This window comes from Electrophorus electricus, chromosome 15 (genome assembly GCF_013358815.1).
Source record: "Electrophorus electricus isolate fEleEle1 chromosome 15, fEleEle1.pri, whole genome shotgun sequence".
Classification (NCBI taxonomy): Eukaryota; Metazoa; Chordata; class Actinopteri; order Gymnotiformes; family Gymnotidae; genus Electrophorus; species Electrophorus electricus.
This window is the reverse complement of record NC_049549.1, coordinates 5,191,717-5,214,035: the sequence shown is the minus strand read 5'-3', so window position 1 is coordinate 5,214,035 and position 22,319 is coordinate 5,191,717. Positions and strand designations below refer to the sequence as shown.

Here is a 22,319-nt window from a genome sequence, read left to right as displayed (position 1 = left end):
TGTCCTGGCAACGTCTCCTTTTAGGAGAGAAACTCAACACCCAACCTGTGGTTCAGAAAGGCAGCGTGACAACACATCCAGACTTCTTCTCCTGAGGGTGCTATGGAGTTTGCAGTACTTGATGTAACTTCTTCCAGTAAAGAGTTGTGTTTTTAAGGGTGGGAAGGAACTGCATACTCCAAGTTTGTGGTTTTCCTCTACTGTTGTGGCTGTTACATTAGTAGCTGTTAAAATTGAACAGTAGGGGGGCATTTCTCCTATTTTGCATTTTAGGTATAGGATTTCGCTGAATTAAGATTTAAACTTCCAAGGTTTTCCCCTACTTTTTATGCATTGCACTAAAACATTCACTGAATCAATCACTTGACAAGTAGAACATGGCTGACCCAAGTACATTTATTAGTTCACTATTGCATGAAGACCAGCACAATCTGACTACCATAAAGACAGACTGCATTTGTTACTGCTTTATTAAGCTGGTGTGACTTTATACTTTTAAATATGCTCACTTAAATGGAGACTTCATTTAGTCCTGTGAGTACCTGTTAAAGGTAACGGTCATGTAAGGGGAACAGCACAGGAATGGTAAATTTGGCGTGAAATGCTGCGCACATCCTGCCAAGTTGAAGGTGGACCAAGACTAATGGGGGAGAGAGAGCGTGTTGCCTACATGGGTTGGTGGGGGGTGATTGGTCCTCTCTTGAGTACTGCCTGGAAAAACACCGGTGTAGCGAATGCTCAGGGCAAGCATTCAATTTGAGAATAACAATTAGCAGGGTCGCATCTGCTAGTCTGGAGGGTAGACCAAATGAAACACTGACTTAAGGTGCAGCAGGTGAAGGAGCTTTTATGTACACAGTTATTCAGTTGCCAGCTGTGTATCTGATTTCATTTGGCAAGAAACAGCCCATGGAGAAATATAAAATATTGTTTTAGGAAAAGAAGTGCTACAGTAATGACTTGTACTTTCAACTTGTAATGACCCCAGAGACCTGCATCAACTTACTTACACTGTCACAATTCTGTTTGAGTGTGAATGACTTCACAAAGATGGATAGAAATAACTCAACATTTATAGATGTTCAGAGCATTCTAGTACTCTAAAGCACTTGGGAGAGGATCTGCACTGCGCACCGAGTGCCTAGTGGAGCAAGCAGACCGCTGGAGAACACAGCATGCGCAGATCCAGCTGCGGTCGCAATAAGCAAGAGTGGATTTGCCCTTAACCTGCTGATGAATAGTTTCCACTTGCGGCTCAAAGTGAATTCCTCACCGTGCACAGCTGCCGAGGGACTAGAGGCCTGGAAAATTTCTCTTTATTTTCTTTTCTTTTCTCCCTCCTTTAATTATGGCCAGGTGGAGTTAAGCAGAGGGCTCAGGTAAACCATGAACTGAATGTCATGTGGGCTGTTGGCTTTAGGCCCAGTGATCCATGTTTTTAAGAGCTGGTTTTGCTGGTTTTAGTGTTTAAGTGTGTCACGCACCTCTCCCTGCTGATATGTCTGCATGTATGGATAGGTAGCTTCAAGGAAACGACTACATGAAGGCAGCAGCGGAGACCGTGCTGCCCAAGAATGAAGATGGAAGGATGACAGAAGTGGCCATGTTTTCCATGTTTTGTACATTTGTAAGCGTGGCTGCAGTTGGAGACACAGAAAACGAAGCGGCCCTCAGATGGGTTTTCTCATTTTTGTGTTGCCCTCCAATTTAATATACCACAAAAGCTGGATGTGCCCCCTGCCTTTTTTTAATAACTTTGATTTTGCCTGTGAGGATAGCTCACTGTGTTTACAAGCTTTATCTATAGAGCTATAGAGATCTTTTTGGTAACTGCTTAGATTCCAAAGACTGCATTTTATCAAATATCAGCTTGTTACATACTACTGAATTAAATAAGTACAGTCATCTTTGACATTTCAATGCACTATTCTCTTATGATACCAGCTATGTTTTTGTTCTAGGAAAAAAAAAAATCAGCAAATACTTTTTTTTGGTAATTCTTTGGTAAATAAATTTCAGCAGGTATTATCTACATGATAAAGGTTGGCCCTCAAACTGTTAGAACCATTTCCTTGAAACCATTTCCTTGAAACGTTTCTGTCATTTAAAAAAACAAAAAACAAACAAACAAACAAAAAACAACAACAAAAAAAACGCGAACTAAATGCTCTAGTGATTGCAACCGAAAAACTACTGGCGTTAACTTGTTTTTTTTCTACGTCGTTTTGAGAAGTCACTTCTTGTATTGTAGCGCTCCCTGCTGTTTTGTGTGTTGAGAGTGTTCACAGGGTTATTGATTTTTAACCTTGCCATGCTTATGTCAAACAATTAAACTTAGTTGTATGCAAATACATGTATACCACAGCTTCAAGTTAATCGACTATAAAGTACAACGGGGTACGAAAATTTCGGAATTTAAGTCAGAAGTTGATTGGTAATCCAGTTTATCATACAGTCTTGTCAAAGGGTTGGAGACCCCTAGAGACTGTATCCCCTCTTCCATAGAGAGCGTAAGTTATACAAAGGCTACATTGCACCGCTTTTAGCTTTGAAATTCAGATACCCAGACCTGAGGGAACCTTATCTCCTTTGCGGTGAAGTGGCGCCCTCTGCTGGACTGAAAGACGCTTACGCTCTGCAGACACTGGAGTACGAATCGTCCTCACTGTATTTGTTGTCTTACTCGAAGAATGAAGTTTCGTATTGTATTTTGGGCGATCTGAGGACGCTCAGAAGTTCTACCTCGGATGTAAAGGAGAGATGAGGAACTTCATACATTCACTGAGACTTGCATTAAATTAATTAAATTATTTATCAGTATCACCCAAAAGAAGGCTATACACAGCACATAAAATGTTTGGGAGCTGTATGGAATTCTTGTTGAATTCCATGTATATCAGTATAATGGAGTGCATGCCCATTTCATGTTAGGAACCCTTATAAGGAGTAATCTAATATTTAATCTAATACATATAATACATAACCAGAATTATGGTTTTAAATATTTTTATTGTAATTTTGTGTGCCACTACTGATACTTAATTGCGACAGGTGCAGGATAAACACTTACCTATGAGCTCTGCAAAGCAAAGTTTATACAATCACCATTAATTGTCATACATGTAATGGGTCCTAGAGGATGTGTAGATAATAATATAAAGATGCATTTGAACTGGGATAGTACAAATGTGTTGTTACTTGCCTCTTCTCTTCTCATGCAGGCTGCAGAGGGCAAGAGTTTGGGATGGGATTTGTGGTTTCCATTTTTTCTGCCATTGGTGGAATCTTTAATTGTGTTGTTGTGAGGCAGGAAGAGAGTCAGTGGTATTTTGGTGTTATAGTTCGGGCTAGGAATGCCTATTCGTACTATAGTCTGTTTTAAAGAATTATTTAAAGAATGTAAACTTAGTTTAAATTATAAGTGTGCGGAAAAAAAACGCATCTAGGAGTTTTTTTAAACTGAAAACAGGTCTGACATCTAAAGAGCAGACCCCAGTCATTTGTTTGGTTGTGCTAGCTGGAAGTACAAAGGTAATGTCAGTGCAAGGATTGATGTGCATTTGTTATTAAGTTTTCAATGAATCACTTACTAAATATTAGAGTTCTCATACCTTATGAATGACTTTGTTTGTTCCATTAAACAGATTTGAGAGGTTTGTGTTCTAGATATGTTCTAGATAAACACTGTTTTTTTTATAGGAGCACCCATCCAATTCATCAGTCCCTATTATTCTAGGGTGCACAGACTTCTCATACCTGTGTACAAATTTCAAGGTTTTAAAAATACAAAATGTATGTAGCCCCATGATCTCCAAACATGCCAGTGCAGTGATGTTCTGCCACTCTAACACACTACTTGCTCTAGCCAACATGAGCTCATTCTTCTACTGCTACTGAGAGGGAGGTCTACTTTGTCTGCTGGGTATTAATAATCTGCCTGGTTCGTCTCTTTAAGTTATTTAAATTCCGTATTCTGTTATGCAACTTTTAACATTTCACCAATAGTGCTCTGCAACATTTACCAGCACCCTTTCCATCAGTTTGGTTCTCGGAGAAGGGACAAAAAGGTACACAGAATTTTTTAATGAAATAAACTTTGGTTATTTGTGAGAATGTATTGCAGCACACAATAAGAGCTCTTCAGGCCAGCACATGAATGGAACTCTGAAAAACATGAGAGAGGCAAACCACACCTTCTGTCTGAGCACGTGACCAGTGGTGACGAGACAGGATGTGTGATATCCTCTTTGTTGGATTGTTGTAAAATCGTCTGTCCTCTGTGGTTGGTATACTAGACATGTTTTTTACAAAACTTCAATGCACTGTCTGTGGCATATGTATTTTGGACTTTGCTCTCTACTAATGCAGGTAAAAATGAAACGATTTGTTCAGTGTTCTGATGATTAATCTCTTATGAGAAACTGAAAGTCACCATGGGTTAAAAGTAATATGTTGTGTAATGTCTGGGAGTGGTTGTGCTATGATACAGAACTTTATGTCGGTCTTGAGATTAGAGATTGTGCTGTGGGATCTTTTGATGTCTTACTCAGATATAAGTAGATCTTGATTTAAACTTCTCCAGTTTATATTTATTCTATGAATAGATTATGGAACTTTTGTAAGTCAATACGAAAGTCTGCTGAATGCCATAAATGTAAATGCATACCAGTGGGTAAATAGTATCGTGTGTTTCTGTGTGTGTGTGTGTGTGTGTGTGTGTGTGTGTGTGTGTGTGTGTGTGTAAGATTGTATGCCCACAACATAAAGACTGCTAACAGGATTGCTGACATGACTGAGGGAGTATCTAATGTGTACCATATGAGCCTGGCTACTTCAGATTTGGGTCGTCTCACAAAGATGTCTGAAATGGACCTTAATAAAGCTGAGGCAGAACCTGTTTCAAAGAAGTAAGGCTTTCTGTGCCAACATGTTGTTATGTGTATCACTGCATGTGCACATGTTTGGTTTGCAGCCTTGAATTAATGCACAGATTATATTTTGTTGTAGGGGCTCCCATTTTGAGAGTTCAGACCCACCTCTGGGTGTTTGTACCTCCATGATAAACACAAGACCAATGGAGGCTACATCCAGCTGTCAGGATGAAGGCCGGTCCACAGCACAGAGGTAATTCAAAGTTTCTTAAGAGGTGTTAGAAGAAGTCCCTTCGTTTTGCTTATATATTTTTGTTTTTCTAATTTTATTAATAAAGGGCATCCTCTTTTTTCCCCATTGTCACACATTCCAGTACACCCAGCAAACCAGCAGTATAAATGTGGAGTCATTTTATTCAAACCAATGTTCTTAACTTTTACAGCTTGTAGTCAGGCTCTCTTTTACCCAGCTGTATGTCAATGAAGAGTGACTGCTTAATTATGCTCCCACTTACATTTCATGTGGAAAAGATATCCATTTCTACATCATGAGTAAAACCATGATGCTTCCTTCCATGGATATTTGGCAACTATGTTTATTGAGAAGCTCTGCATTATTCTATGGATTTATTCACTTGTTTTGGTGTCAGATATACATGTGACTCTTGAGCTAATGTTACCTCATAGCATGTAGCTGATTTGCAACATGTCATGGTTTCTACTGAGGTCTACTTCTATTGTGCCCTTGAGCAAAACACTTTTTAGTCCTCTTAAATGTAAAGTGTCCTTGGGGTTGCTGAAAGGTGCTAGATAAATTGACCTTACTATTTATTATTATTCATTTCAGTCTGTGCTGGGGGGATCTGCACCTGTTCAATAACGAAAGTGGCTATTTTGTTAGTTAGCAACAAAATATAAACAACACATCCAGTGTGTTGACTGGATGTAAAAGTATTTTGTAGTGTTCTGATTGTAAAGTGTTCTTGGGTACCGAGAAAGGCACCATATAAGTGTAAATTCATATCATATGGCCTTTAAATGACAATTTTTTACTTTAGTCAGGGAGCGGCTCCCAGTCCAAATAGTGCTTGCTGTAACAAAATAAGTTGTGACAAGGCATGGACGTGATCAGGGCTAAAGCTGTGCTCGCTTCGTTTTGTACTGTATCTGCTCATGTTGCCAAGTACAGCTTCAGAGAAACAGACTGTGGGAGGTATGGGGTCATACAAGACATTACCAGGTAAAACAAGCAAAACACCCAACTCCAAGTTTACTCTGTGGGATCTGCCTCTGTAGTTGGCTAATGCTAGTCTCTCTAGACAATGATATTAGGTAAAAAAAACAAAACAAAACAACAACAAAAAAAAGAAAATCAACAACAAGCAAGTCAATGGCAAACCTTCTTTAGTTTCATTTGAAAGCAGTTTTCTCTCTATACAAGCGGTGTTGAGTAGCATGTTGTAACTAGGATGCAATATCTAGGATAGATATTTAAGTGTTGTCATTTCCTTTGGCGATATTATTGTTCCTGCAGCCCCATACAGCTGGAAAAGCTACACCCATCACCACCCAGCCATGTGTCTTTAAAAAGTGATTGGTCAATACAACAGCCACTGAACTTCACAGATACGTCTTTTTCTTCTGGATATGGGTAAGACCATTTTAACACACAATTCCTTTTACCATCTGAGCTGTCAGCTGTTACAGTAATTGCATTCAAATTTTAATAGTCATTGAATAGCAGTACAGGGTTGCTGCTAGTGCTAAATATCTAACAAGTAACAATTTTTCTAGTTTACAGTCAATCCCTTACTTTTAGGTTTTGATTTAGGGATCATAATATTGTAAATAGTTATTGTAAATAGTTCAATTAAATTCAGGTCAGGTTAATTCAGTTCAGCTGTTAAGACTTTATTGAAGGCTCCAACAAAATAACAATCATAACTTGTGTGCTTAGTGGTAAAGTTGACAGGACACTTTTAAGCTATTTGCTGATATACATTTGTTGTTATACATTTAACTGTTTGGTTCAGTTTCTTAGACATGGATTCAGCTCAGACTTAAACTAAATTGCAGGGCCAATGGTGAATCACAATTGGAAATTTAGTCTAGGTGTGGTAAATTGGCTTTATAACAAATATCTTTGTATCTTAGTGTATTTCCGGTGTGTCATGAAAGTGACATGTTACAAGCGGTGTTGAGTAGCATGTTGTAACTAGGATGCAATATCTAGGATAGATATTTAAGTGTTGTCATTTCCTTTGGCGATATTATTGTTCCTGCAGCCCCATACAGCTGGAAAAGCCACACCCATCACCACCCAGCCATGTGTCTTTAAAAAGTGATTGGTCAATAGAACAGCCACTGAACTTCACAGATACGTCTTTTTCTTCTGGATATGGGTAAGACCATTTTAACACACAATTCCTTTTACCATCTGAGCTGTCAGCTGTTACAGTAATTGCATTCAAATCACAATTGGAAATTGGAATCACAATTGGAAATTTAGTCTGGGTGTGCTAAATTGGCTTTATAACAAATATCTTTGTATCTTAGTGTATTTCCGGTGTGTCATGAAAGTGACATGTTACTGATGTATCACACCTCACAAAATGAGTTTGCATGGAAAGTCAAGCACTTCAAAAAGATTCTGTGTGGTATTTAACAGAAAACAGGAAAATACGACAATAAATACCAGATACACTATACCAGTGGATACACCAACAATACAGCAATGAACAGTAGCAGACAGAGAGTAGGACTATACTGAAATTACTGTACTTCTGCTACTATGGCATGTCATGCAGACACAATTAGAGAACTAGAGATTTGAACGTTTAGCAGTTTTAGTAGATTTATAAATAGGTGTTGACATTAAAGTTATTATTTGAAGTTAGTGCTTGTACTCGTGATAAATAAATATCAATTTTTTTTATACCATACTCAGGACCAATCAAAACGCCGAGCAGAGAATTGACCAGAGCATCTGTTTGAGTACTAGTAAGATACCAGTAAGCTCTGAAATGTAAGCTGATATATATATATTTATTTATTTATTTATTTTTAAAGTTTAATTCTTTAGACAGACTCTTTTTTGGTAATTAAAAAAAGTTGTTTCTGTATAATGTGCTGATTCTTTAGGTCCACATCATTATCTGAAGATGAATCGAATGTAAAGTTTAAATCCACTCTCAAGGATCGGTTCCAGCGACTATCCAGTGGACTACAAAGTCATGGTCATTCAACATTCCTCAATGACATCTACACAGAGCTTTATATCACAGAGGGGGGAGTTGGAGAAGTCAATAATGAGCACGAGGTAAGACAGATTGAGATAGCATCCAGGAGACACTTGTCAGCCGAGGACACCCCAATCAAATGTAATGACATCTTTAAACCATTACCTGGACAAGATAAACCCACCAAAACTGTGCTCACAAAGGGAGTGGCTGGAATTGGAAAAACTGTGTCTGTGCAGAAATTTATTCTGGATTGGGCTGAAGGCAAAGCAAATCAGGATGTCCACTTCATATTTCCACTTCTTTTCAGGGAGCTCAATTTGATGAGGGACCAAAAATACAGCCTGAATGACCTTCTGCAAAGGTTTTTCATGAAAGAAATTGATGAAAGCTCACTTCGAGCAAAACACCATTCTCTTATTTTCATTTTTGATGGTCTAGATGAGTGTCGCCTTAATTTAGATTTTCAGAACAATAAGAATTTATGGGATGCAACAAAGGCCACCTCAGTAGACATCCTGTTGACAAACCTCATCAAGGGGAATCTTCTTCCCTCTGCACACATCTGGATGACCTCTCGACCAGCAGCAGCCAATCAAATTCCTCCTGAATGTGTTAGTCGAATCACAGAGATCCGGGGATTTGGTAACCCTCAGAAAGAGGAGTACTTCAGGAAGCGAATCACCGACCAGAGTCTGGCCAATAAAACCATTGCACACCTGAAGTCATCCAGGAGCCTCTACATCATGTGCCACATACCGGTATTTTGCTGGATTTCAGCAACTGTTCTAGAGGGAATACTCAGAGAAGCTGAAGGGGCAGCAATACCCAAGACCCTGACTCAAATGTACACGCACTTCCTAATCCAAATGTGCATTAGAAAGGAAAAGTATACAGACACCACATGTGTGGATAAAGAGATGATTTTCAAGCTTGGGCAGCTTGCCTTCAGGCAGTTAGTAAGAGGCAATCTGATCTTCTATGAGGAAGACCTGAGTGATTGTGGCATTGACGTCAAAGACGCAGTGTTGTATTCAGGAGTGTGCACACAGATCTTCAGGGAGGAGTCTGAGTTGAGCTGTGGAAAGGGGAAGGTCTTTTGCTTTGTGCACCTGAGCATTCAGGAGCATCTGGCAGCATTGTATGTCTACATATCCTTCATTGAAGGAGATAGAGCCGTGCTTAATCAGTGGATACCAAAAAATCCTGTTGTCATGTCTCCATGTTCTTCCATCTGTGACCTTCACAAAAGCGCAGTGGACAAAACCCTGCAGAGCAGAAACGGAGAGTTAGACTTGTTCCTTCGCTTCCTGCTCGGCCTCTCCCAGGAGAGCAACCAGTCTCTCCTACAGATACTGTTGCCGGAGATATCGGTCTGTGATTCCTGGAGTATGAAGGAAACGATTGAGTACATTAAAATACGGATCAGGATGAATCCCCCTCCAGAGAAATACATCAACCTGTTTTACTGCCTGAATGAACTGAATGACTTTTCCTTGGAGGAGGAGATACAAAACTTCCAAAGTACCGGACGCCTCTCAAAGACAAAGCTCTCCTCGTTGCAGTGGTCAGCTCTGGTCTTTGTGCTGTTGACCTCAGAGAGGGAGCTCAGTGTCTTTGACCTGAGAAAGTATAGCTTGGACAATGCCAATGAATGCCTTCGGAGAATGCTTCCTGTCGTTATGGCATCAAGAACAGCTGAGTATGTGTGCAAGAAAATGTACTAAAGATTATGGCAGGGCAATGAAGTTGTTGTATGATAATGAAAATGATCAAATTATCTGTTTGGAGATGAGTATTTAGATATAAGAAGATATCATTTCTGTCTGTGTTTTATGCATTCATGTATTCAGTTCAGGATTCAGACGATTCATGGAATGTACTCTGACTTATCTTCCAGGCTCAGGAACTGTAACCTCTCAGACAACAGCTTTCCAGCTATTGCCTCAGCCCTTGACTCAAAATCTTCAAATCTCACAGAGTTGAAACTTAGTGGAAACACATTGCATGGGTCTGGCATAAAAATACTTTCTGAGGGGTTCAAGAGTTCACACTGTAAACTGGAGATACTTGAGTAAGTTTATCACATTTTAGAATACTTATTTAAATATCTAGTAAGAATATCACCTGTCTGAGCTGTTTTAATGTTTTCAACATATCCTCACTCAGCACTCACTTCCTTAAAACATTTATTTATTATACCTTGTAGTTGTGTAGCAGCCAGTCTGTTCCCTTGCATAGTTATGTTAGACATCTCTTAGCCTTCCATTAATGGCCAGTTTCTAACCACTGTTGACTGGAGAATTCTGGTTGTTTGACAACTGTCAACACAGTAGTGATACTGACACATGTAAAAACTCCAGCATCACTGATAGGCCTGATATACACATGTGAGGTGCCACCCTCATCACCCATATACTATCCAGTCAAAAGAGGTCCAGTGGTCAGAAACTGACAAGTAATCAGAAGGGTAGAAAACAGCTGACATATTGTCCATGGCAACATTTGGGCTACAGTGTATATCTATCTATAAAATGCACCTACAAGACAACAGGAGAGTGAGTGCTGATCTTTATAACAGCAAACTTACTTACAAGTTTTGGCCCAATTTAAACCATTCAACTACAAAATATTGTGTCCAAGTGCTAATTTTTTTTCTGTCCTCCTCATTCCATCCATTTCACTTAAAGGCTGTCAGACTGTAACATCGCAGCAGATGACTGCATCATGCTGGCTTCAGCTCTTAACTCCAATCCTTCATTTCTGAGAGAGCTGGACCTTAGCTTCAATCTTCTAGGGGATTCTGGAATCAAGTTGCTCTCTGGAGCTCTTCGAAATCCATGCTGCAAGCTGAAAAAATTAAAGTTAGTGCTTGACTGTGCTTTTAGACAGACTCAAGTATCATTTACCTGAGCCAAATGTCTGCTTCTTGTGTATGTTATTGGAGGTAAAAGTATAAAACTGAAATTTCATCACCAGGCTGTTTGGCTGTGAACTAACAATGAAAAGCTGTGAGGCCATGTCTGCTGCTCTGAAAAATAACTCTAGCCTGACTGAGTTGGACTTGAGTAAAAATGCTCTTCAGGACTCTGGAGTGAAGCTGCTTTCTTATGGACTGAAGAATCCTCGTTGTACGATAAGGAATCTTAGGTAGAGATCTTGCGTACAGTGCATAAATATCTTTAGTCATGTACTAAATCATTAGCTTCACACTAAATAAAATGTACTTTCATGACTATGCTAGTGGAGAACATAGCAATGACTTTTGGAATGCTGTCATGCAACATAAAAATGGAAAATTCTTTACTAGGTAGTATATCACCACCTGCTTTAGAGTGACAGTGATAGCTATTTTATTAAGATGGAGAAAAGGGTTAACATCTTGGCGAGAACTGCGATAGTGACTAGCCACTCGGTCTCTTTCCACAGCCTAAAGGACTGCCGCTTAACGGACATTGGCTGTCACTGGCTCTGCACTGCTCTGAAATCCAACCCCTCTCATCTCTGTGAGCTCTGTCTGGACAGGAACACACTTAGAAACATTGGAGTAAGGACCATTTCAGACTTCCTGAAAGAGCCATACTGTAAGCTGGAGAAATTGAGGTAAATATTTACCTTAACTAACCCATGTGCTATACTCAAACAAATTACTGAAAATGTGTTTGAATACTTCTTTATATGAAACCTAAATGAACATTATCATTAAAAAACAACGTCCTCTCAAAGATTTTTCACTCTGGCCCTTTTATCCCGTATACAGTATTTCATACTCATTGCCACATTGCCTTTAGTAAAGATACATACACTCTATAAAAATCAAACCAAAGATCAAGTCAAATCTAATCAAAATCCAATGCTTTTCTAGCCTGTCATATTGCAATGTCTCAGAAGAAGGCTGCGTTGCTCTGGCCTCGGCTCTCACGCTAAACCCCGCCCACTTGAAAGAGCTGTGGCTGACGGGGAACAAGCCGGGGGCCTGTGGGAGGAGTCAGCTCTCCGCTCTGCAGGAGCATAAGGATTACAGATTGGAGAAATTACAGTGGGTACTCTTCCTTTGTCCAACCATAAGCATGCAATGATTTTGATTTGGTTAATTGTAATGTGTGTTGCTGTTTCCGAGACAGCTCTTTGACTGATGGTAGCTTCAGTGTCTATCTGGTAAATTATCGCAGAGCTAATAACATCTTGATTTTCTTGTCTATTTGTAGACTATAGAAGATTAATGCGGTAACACCCACACATGACACAACTAAACATGTTCTACACTATCCAAAGAAGGGCTCGAACAGCTGGAATGTACTGTATTACATCAACTTGTACTTGAAAGCATGGATCGGAAATATTTATACTTGTTGCCAGCTGCTTTGGAAACATCAAAAATATGGAGATGGATTTACCAGAGGTGGACTTTACAATGCTCTTTGCCTGATATGTATTCACATATTCCACTTTTTTTCCTAAGTCGTAAGCATGGTTACATCAAGTACTCCTACAATGTGTGTGAGCTGTCTGAGTGATTGTATCTATCTGTAAAGTGTCCTTGAGTTCGAGAAAGGCATTATATAAATATATATAAATCCAAAACAGTGAACTATCATGCACTCACAGAATACATGATGAACAACCAATTGTTCCATGTACTGCCTACAAACACTGTGTTAGGGAACTGTATTATTATTCTTAGTAGTAGTAGTAGCAGTTACGTTGATATGATGCAAACATGAAACTAAATAGTCTGGGTTAATTGTGCAGTTAAATTAATTGATCAACGTGGTTTTTTTTTTGGTTTTTTTTTTACATGTATTTTTTAATATACCTCTATATACACCAGCAAAACACATATATTATAATACTAATATTGTATTGTTTTTTTTTTATCTTCATCTCACCTGTCAGAAACATATTCCATTCTATATATTACACCTTTGTTTGGATACACAAAACCTTTTTAGCAAATTCATATTTTGTCCTGGATATCTTTTAGGGAAAATAAAACATATGATAAAACCCTCGCTCTGTTGGAACAGCAGCAGGTCATTGCCCAAGAGACACGCGAATGAAACCAGGACAGACTCCACAGTCTCCTCCCACGTCCCCACGAGAGCTCGAGGACAACCCTCTTGAACCGAGAGAAAGAATGCCATTCTGTGCCGAAGGCTCCTGAGGCTGTGACTGACACCTGAATTGATGTGCGCAGGCACTCTGGCGTTCCACAGTAGTATGAAAGCTTTTGCCTCTCTGGACTTCTGGGCCGTTGCCATCCAGAGGGAGTATGAGGAGAGCTTTGAGAAGTCCAAAAACGAATACTTTGTGTGTGGCGGTGGAGACAGAATATGCAAGGGTCTGTTTCTTAATAAAGATGTTTCAGAATATTTTGTGAAAACCCATACAGCTCCACTCATTGTACTGGTTCTGACTCTGTTGGTTTAATATGAACATTGTGCTGAATTTAAAGGTGTAGAGAAGACAAAAATTGCCGAGGGTTAAAATTTGAAACTGGATCGCTTGCAGTTTACATGTATAGAACAGTTCTTTGCGGAATTTTGCTGCATTTCTGTAACATAAATGGGAACTGATTGGGTATGTACACACAAACTTTGTTCCAGGTGAAGTAGGCCAGGCCAGGGAAGTGTCACTGGGCGGGTGGCCGGCAGTAATAAAACTCAGGGCTCCACCTGAAAGACTCCATTGTGGAAGCCGCAGGTCTCGTTTCACTGACCACCGCTCCACGTTCACACGAATGGATTCCTCTCAAATTAGACCAAAGAATTTTAATGGGCCAGCTAATGGACTGTGATTAGATAGGTAGACAAAGAGCACACTCTGTGCATGTGTGCAAGTGTGTGTCTGTGGGAGAAACGGTTCAGGTTTCACAGACAAGAAAAACAGATAAGAGCTGATGTGGTGAGATGAAATCTGTTCAAGGTGTTAGATAGGGTGAACATCAGCTAGATTTCCAAGATTTTGCAGTTCACATTAATACTCAGAATGTCTACAGACTCAGTAAACTAAGCAATCACCTTCCCTAATGTCACATTATCTTGCCACAGCTCAACATCTCACTTAAACAGATTTACTCTATGTTTGTTGAGTATAGTCAACTATCTTAAACGCACTAATGCCCTCTTTTTAACAGAAGAAGATACTTGAAAATTTGGTAGTTCCACTGTATAAATGATGTAAAATTTGTCTAAAACAGCTGAAGGTGTATCAGACCTGACCCATTTGAAATAATAAACAGGACACACTTATGCCTGTTAGCTTGCATAGATTAAGCTATACACATAAGAATAAATAAATCTGAATTTATCACACTCAGCATGAAATATATCTCAAACTGATCATCTAGTAAGAAAATAAAAGTAAAAGGTTTAATGTAGGTTTTAATGCAAGTGTCCCGCTTAGCCTATGTACAGGCATAAGAATGAAATAGGCCTGCCCATGTACTCTCCAGAGAACTCCCTCTGCGCACAGAGCAGCCCAGCGATCGGAGGCGTTACAATGTCCTGACGTAACGAGCCCACATACAAAGGTAGCTTCGAAAGAAAACGAGGGTGGGAGAGAGTCGGTTGTGTGATTGACACACACTGTAGGCAGGACCATCTGGATGTGTTTGAGAGACCAGGTGTGAGGTGGAGATCAATAGCATGAAAATTCCAGCCCTCTCGCAGGCTAGTCAAATCTCAATAGACCACTGCAAACGGATAACTGAACGCTGACCCTCATATAGGCAGCTGAACCCCGAGTCTGAAGTCTGACCGGTCTTTTTGTCACTTCTAAGACAAAAGCTTTTTAAAATCACTTAAGGTATGGACCATGAAGCATATTGACATATAGCGATGTTTATTGGCATTTAATTTGGAACGCCCTTCAAGCACGCCAAGAAACATAAAGACGCCTGAAAAGCCAGTTTTGATTTTCTTTAATGCATAGGCGATACGATCAGCAAGGTTCAGAAAAGTAGCTACAACTCTGTTCTGTGCTCACATGGTATTGTGCACCAGGTGGCGATATTAGATTATTTCAGTAGTGACTTATTGGAGACCGTAAATGCATCAAATTTTACGGTAATTATAAACTTATTAGGCTACTATTTATGTCAACCACTGCTGTGCTTAAGATAATAAGAAGAGTAATAGTATCATAATATGACATTATTGTCTTTTGATCTATTTTTAAACTAGTTAATGCACAAGGTGTACAGTGGGTGATTTATTTATTTATTTTTGTATTGCAGCTCTCTCCGGCGATGTTTTGACCACAAAATTACATATAAAAGGTCGTGAATGTCAAATTTTCCAAGTAAATAAATAGCGTGTTTCCACCACGTGTTTAAAACAATTAAAGTCAAGCTTTTGTGAAAGCAGTTAGATGTTTCATGGTAGCTCTAACCATACACACACACACACACACAGAATGTGCGCTAAATACACACATACACACACACACACACACACACACACACACACACACATATGTGTGTGTGTGTGTGTGTCTGTGTGTGTATATATTTAGTGCACATTCTGTCCTACATCTTATATATATATATGTGTGTGTGCGCGCGCGCGCGCATTTTTTGTCTTCAGTTGATTGACAGGTGCGTCACTCAAGAGAGACACGCCCCGCAGTACTGGGAGCTTGTGCCTGCCTTTCCGTACTCACTCACATAGTCCATCGGGAAAGGAGTAATAACGGGAACACTGAGAAACAGGCGAGCAATCAGCAAGAAAACTAAAGGACGAATGGCGCACATGGCTGGGATTGTTTACGCGCTGGCTTCACTTCTGTTTGGGATTTCTACCAGTATTTCCACGCAGCGAAGTTATCCGGCAAACCAAGGTAAACGAATCCGGATAGGCACAGAACCAAGTAGTTCACACACCGATCATAAGGAGCAGAAGACCGCCGGTGTGCATAAATAGCGTTGATCAGATAACGAGTCGAATAGTTCACCAGAAATAACCCCGTCACCAGTCTAATAAAGCTCATCTGTTGTTTCAGCTAGGCTGTACCTATGGGTCAACACGTCTCAGTCAAAGACAGACTCGCGGTCTCTTTGCGCGACCTGCAGAGACCAACCCAAATAAAGCTCTGCGCTGCGAAATGCGCGATGTATGTCAGATGGCGCTAAGCTCAGACGATGCCGATCTAAACTGTAAACCCTCTTTTGAAGTTGAAAAACTATGGAATAGGTGCTTCCGTTTTTATGTTTTTTTTTTATTGGATTATTTTATTATTGTACGTAATTATGTTTTATATATATATATATATATATATATATATATATATATATATATATATATATATATATATATATATATATACACACACACACACACACACACACACACACACACGGGCATTTTGAAATAAATCATGCATATGATAACTGCAACTAGTTTTTAGACTAGCCTACTCTGCGATCATACGGTATTTTATATATAGGATTTGCATTGCAATTGCATACGATTTATTATTTTTTTAATCTCACCTATACAGAAGTGTACAAAAATGAGGATAGCTCTGTTTGTAGTACCTCGGCCTGCGGCTCATTCGCAGTATGGCACTTTGAATGAAATCTGCCAATTTACGGCCAGAGATGTCTTTTTCTCTCTCAAAAATGTACAAATTCTCTTTCATCATATGCTGACATCGCTGAAATTGAAATAGCTGACGTGAAAAAAAACAAAAACGTTTTAACTAGAACTTAAACACACAACATTACACTTCTGGTTCAGATCCTGAAAATAGCGGCTTCACACTTATTCCTTTGAATATCGATAATATCCCAGTACGCACGGGACAGGACAGACCGGCGCTCGCGCTGTCCCACAGGTTTCGACTTTGGATTGTTTGCTCTTCAAACGTTGTTGTCTGTGATCTATGTCTCTATACACACCAAGCAGATATTTCCTAAAATGTCAAAATCAGCTGCTGAGGATCTGTCGTTAAAAATCTGTCTTTTTTCTTCCAGTTACATTGCTGGACTCCAGATCAGTGCAAGGAGAACTGGGGTGGGTCGCGAGCCCGACGGAAGGAGGGGTGAGTGAAAATGGCCATCTCTCTCTCTCTCTCTCTCTCTCTCTCTCTCTCTCTCTCTCTCTCTCTCTCTCTCTCTCTCTCTCTCTCTTTGTCTGATGTGAATTTGGATAGCTAGGTTACTGCGACAAGCGTCAGGTTTCCCAAATAGTATAAGGAGACAGAAATGGCCTTTGTTGGGAAACTTTATCCCTCAGCTTCCAAAAGGGGGTAGACACTTGGCAACACAGAAACAGTGAGTGGTTCTGTGTGTGTGTGTGTGTGTGTGTGTGTGTGTGCGTGTGTGTTAGTGCGCACCCCTGTGTGTGTGTGTGTGTGTGTGTGTGTGCGTGTGTGTTAGTGCGCACCCCTGTGTGTGTGTGTGTGTGTGTGTGTGTGTGTGTTTGTATAGTCTTCAGATCTAGGAGGTCAGTGGGTTCTGCCTGATAGCGTATGCTCCTTCAGTCTCTCTGCTTCCTTGCTCTTTATTCATTCATACCTCCATCTGTAGTCTGACATTCGATAGAAAGAGAAATGGTTAGGTTCACTGCCAAAAATTTATTCCCGGAAGTGTTCTTTCTCCAATGAAGAGAGGCGATCAGACTCTAGATTTAGACAGACCACAATGAACCTTGCCATCGATGTGCCTGGTGGCTGTTGAGATGTGATCTGGTTCATATGGGGCTTCTTTGCTGGCCATGGTCTGTGATCACCTGCATGAGTGACAGCTCTTTGGCAGGCCCAGTAGGCGGGCATTCAGGCTCTAAATACGGCCAATTAGTTCCTTTCTCCTCCTGGGCTGCTATCTATGGACCAGAGCTCTTATCAGTAGTCCGCTCCACTGGCCCCCCCCCCATGCCCTCTGTGCGGGAGAGAACCTCATGCACAATTACTCCTTCACACTCGAGCCTGGATCATTTTCAGTGTTATTGTCTCCACATTGCTGAATTTGCAAGGCTAGTTGGTGAATAACCTATGGGGATTATTTAGCACAGCACAGAATGCGCCTGGACTAGGACTGGCGAAGGGCGCTCCCAGAACAGAACTCAGGAGGGGACATGCTAGATGGAATGAGACAGCAAAGTAACCAACCAGTTAACCAACCAAGCAAAGAAACCATCAACAAAATAAAATAAAATCAGTAATTCATTAAACAATAAATTACTGCTAAAATGAGTTCCAGCAATTAAAGTGACTGATAAAAACAATTTGATTGTCCAATAATCAACAAAATTAGTTTATTGATAGTCTCATACATGCTGTCGTGCACAGTGTTGTACTGGTTCAGGAAGGCCAATGAACAGGTAATGTTCACATGGTAGGGGGAGCACAATTAAAAACATAATGAGGCTCACAATTATTTTGATTGTCTATTTGAAGACATTAGCACGCTGGATAGTGTTGCATTAAACACCCGTGATTCCGTAAAATGCTCCTAAACCACTCAGTTGACTTAATAACCATGACATATTTACCTATTAATTGATACAAATTAATATTATGTACATCTTAATTAATAGTTAATTAATATAAATCAACAGGTTATTATTATTGTTATAATTTTTATCATTATTATATCAGCAACAACAACAATAATAATAATAATCAGTTAATTAATATTAGTAATTCATAGGTAAATCTTTCATGGTTATTATTATGATAATAAAAAATAATTAATCATTTAATTTAATTGCATTAATATTTGCTTCCTGAATGTAGAACCACACAGAGGCACATAAAGGGTTTTTTTGTTTTTTTTTACATTGTTTCATATTTGAGGAGAGGTGAGTTGTTTGAAACGTTTCAATTAAATCATATAAGAAACCACCTTGTTCATCACCTTTGTCATATCTCTGGCTGATTATAGCCTGTTTTAATCAATTTAATGAACTAGATAACTGAGCCAGTTACATATATTGTGCTGCTCATTCTCCCAGGTGACATTATGACTTAGAAGCCTGCCTCACCTACGGCTGAGTCACAGTTACACATTTAGAGCACTCCTTCTCCCAGACCATACTCATGTCACTAAATTCAAACAGGTTCGCCCAAAGATAAACACTGCCATATGTGGATTTGCCCTTGTGTTCAGTATATGTAACATGATTAAAAAAGAAAAAACCTCATACCTATATGTATTAGAAATCAAGTATTATTTCTGGGTACATTTAATTTTTTTTCTTTTCTTTTTTCAGAGGTTATTGGGAAAATCAACTTAAAAACATGTTTGCAAGTTCTTGCCCTTGCACCTATTCAAAATCTAATACCTAAGTCTTTTTTTCTTATAGGTTTTTCAAATTAATACAGGTAAATAAAGACAGACTTGATCATATTGTTCTTATAAGTTGGAAATGAAATGAAAGCAATGTCTAAGACCAACATGTCTCATTGGGGTCTTTTTTATGTGACAAGGAGGCAATTTTTCACTTTGTTATACTTGTGCTTTGACCATTTTATTATCCTAGTTCAGTGGCCTATACAATGTCCAGTTTGTAATGTGTTTAGTTGAAGTTTAAAGTTTCTCTTCCGTCATTTGTGTTCTTCCCACAGTGGGAGGAGGTTAGCATCATGGATGAGAAGAACGTCCCTATACGGACATACCAGGTGTGCAACGTGATGGAGGCAAGCCAGAACAACTGGCTGCGCACGCATTGGATCGCACGGGGCCCTGCCCAGCGCATCTATGTGGAAATCAAGTTCACCCTGCGTGACTGCAACAGCCTGCCAGGTGTAACGGGTACCTGCAAGGAGACCTTCAACCTCTACTACCATGAGTCAGTTGCAGATGGTGAGCGGGCGGTGCGAGAGAGTCACTTCGCCAAGATTGACACAGTGGCAGCAGACGAGAGCTTCACGCAGGTGGACATCGGCGACCGCGTCATGAAGCTCAACACAGAAGTGCGTGATGTGGGTGTGCTGACGCATGAGGGCTTTTACCTGGCCTTTCAGGACGTGGGTGCCTGCATCGCTCTGGTGTCCGTGCGTGTGTTCTACAAGAAGTGCCCGCTCGCTGTGCGCAACCTGGCACAGTTCCCTGACACAGTGACGGGAGCTGACACATCGTCGCTGGTGGAGGTGCGTGGCTCGTGCGTGGACCACTCAGAGGAGCGAGAGGTGCCGAAGATGTACTGCGGTGCCGACGGCGAGTGGCTGGTGCCCATCGGGGGTTGCTTGTGCAATCCTGGTTATGAGGAACGAAACGGGCAGTGCCAAGGTAAGACCATTCTACCCTAAGGAGATCCTCCCTGAGATACTAATAGTCATTCATCCTCTCTCTAAGCAGGCCATCTATATTGCTTTCCATCCATCCATCCATCCATCCAGCCAGCCAGCCAGCCATTCATCCATCCATATATCTGTCCATCTAGCCACACTTCCCTACACCAACTGACATGCTCTGAAATGCCTGCCAGTAAGACATACCATATTCCCATTTTAAGTGCTGAAAGTTGCAGATGCAGAAAGTTACTGTTATACTCCTACTGCCAAAATTTCTGCAGTAAAATCCACAGGTATTGGATGTCATTTAGTTGTCCATGGTAGAGATCTCAAACTCTCAAGTAAAGGTACTGCTTCTAAAATGAGCTCTGTAAAACACCACTGTAATGTTCCAGTGAGTGAGCTGTGATCATGCTGTTTGCTACAATATAATGTCATGCAGCCTGTACTGGGTTTAGCCGTACGACTGCGTGCACGTGTGTGAGAGCGCGCTGGTGTGGGTGGGCGAGTGAAGGGTGCTTGCTCATCGGTTGTTTGTGGGCTTTTTCCGCTTTGTGCTGTTTATTTATCAGAGGCCTCATCTGCCATCAACTCACCGAGGCTGCTCCTTAGAGAGACAAAGCACGTCGTAATGATGAGACAGGCTGAATACAGAAATACAGAAGCACCAAATTAGAGAAGGAGAGGGAGAGGAGGGAGGGTGAGACAGAAAGGGGGAAAAAAAGCAGGGAAGAAATAAGATTCTTGTTGTTGTTGTTGTTGTTGTTGTTGTTGTTGTTGTTTTATCTCGGCTGTAGAAGTTTCGCTCACCCACTCTACAGAGGAAGTGTGAGGCCTATGACAGCGGATCAAACAACAGAGCAGGCATGACAAGTTAGGCTGGGGGTGGGGAGAACTTCAAATAGCAAGGTGTGAGAGATGTTTTAGATATCGTTCCTGTGTCTCGCTTCCAGTAGGTGGTCATATCTTTTTTCAGCCCATCTGCCAGAGGCCCGGGAGGTTTTCAGGGAGCTGCTGAGTATTTCCACTGTCTCTGGGATTATGCTCTTCTGGACTGATACAGATGCTGTCATTTCTCAGATGTGTTGGAGCGATTTTTTTCATCTTAGGGGTCACAGCGCCATGTGACCATTATCACCACTGGGACAACCATGGTGTTAACTCAACCATGTTGTTCTAATGCTGTTTGCTCTTTCAGTATCTAGTATTTATCCAGGTTCTCATATTCCTTCGTATAGATGTTTCTATTGCAATCACTTTGTCACATCTATTAGCTGTTTTTTTGTATCTTATCTACTCACACTGCCTACTTGATTTACTATTAGACACACAGTCTGGATGAATCTGGATATTTATAAAGGTAGTCAAAATTGTAGAGAATACATTCCCAGGGAGTAAAAGATGTAGAGGTAGTCAAAACATCTGAGATGTCCTGTATCTCTGGAAATACACACACACAAACACACACATACACAAACACACACACACACACACACTATACTACACACTGGACACTGGACACTGTTAGTAGGAGTATATATAGATACAGTTTCTTTGGAACTGTATAGTCCCAGATTCCTTGATTCCTTCATCCATCCATCTGAAAATGTTTTTTGACAAAAAACTCTCTCTCTCTCTCTCTCTCTCTCTCTCTCTCTCTCTCTATCTCTCTCTCTCTCTATATATATATATATATATATATATATATATGTATGTGTGTGTGTGTGTGTGTGTGTGTGTGTGTGTGTGTGTGTGTGCGTACTATACAAAAAATTTATTTATATATATATATATATATATATATATATATATATATATATAAAAAAAACTGCAAGGCTGAAAATGTTAGATTGCAAGTGGACTGCAAGATTGCAAGTCATTTGTATGCTGCAGAGAGTGATTAAAGGATCTCCAAAACTAGACAGACTACTCTTAGCAGTTAAACACACAAACACATGCATACACATACTTT

At 40.2% G+C, this 22,319-nt stretch overlaps 2 protein-coding genes across 3 annotated transcripts in view; both read left to right on the top strand.

Moving 5' to 3' along the window:
* Window positions 1-4,307: 4,307 nt before the first annotated feature.
* LOC113588797 (NACHT, LRR and PYD domains-containing protein 12-like) lies at window positions 4,308-12,854 on the top strand. Its single transcript, XM_027028160.2, has 13 exons — window positions 4,308-4,368; window positions 4,746-4,907; window positions 5,008-5,124; window positions 6,406-6,522; window positions 7,157-7,273; window positions 7,819-7,896; window positions 8,013-9,812; window positions 10,011-10,184; window positions 10,801-10,974; window positions 11,090-11,260; window positions 11,540-11,713; window positions 11,976-12,149; window positions 12,319-12,854. The coding sequence occupies exons 2-13, from the start codon at window positions 4,789-4,791 to the stop codon at window positions 12,323-12,325; spliced, it is 3,222 nt and encodes a 1,073-aa protein (XP_026883961.2). The 5' UTR covers window positions 4,308-4,368; window positions 4,746-4,788; the 3' UTR covers window positions 12,326-12,854.
* Window positions 12,855-15,773: 2,919 nt separating this feature from the next.
* The window catches only part of epha4l (eph receptor A4, like), a 32,535-nt gene continuing 25,989 nt past the window's right edge, over window positions 15,774-22,319 (top strand). For both annotated transcript variants that reach the window (XR_004776900.1, XM_035534189.1), the window contains exons 1-3: window positions 15,774-15,949; window positions 17,085-17,152; window positions 19,679-20,342. Coding sequence is in view for 1 of the 2 variants with exons in the window: in XM_035534189.1 (XP_035390082.1) it covers window positions 15,853-15,949; window positions 17,085-17,152; window positions 19,679-20,342 (829 nt within the window). In the remaining variant the exon portion in view is untranslated. The remainder of the gene's footprint in view (window positions 15,950-17,084; window positions 17,153-19,678; window positions 20,343-22,319) is intronic.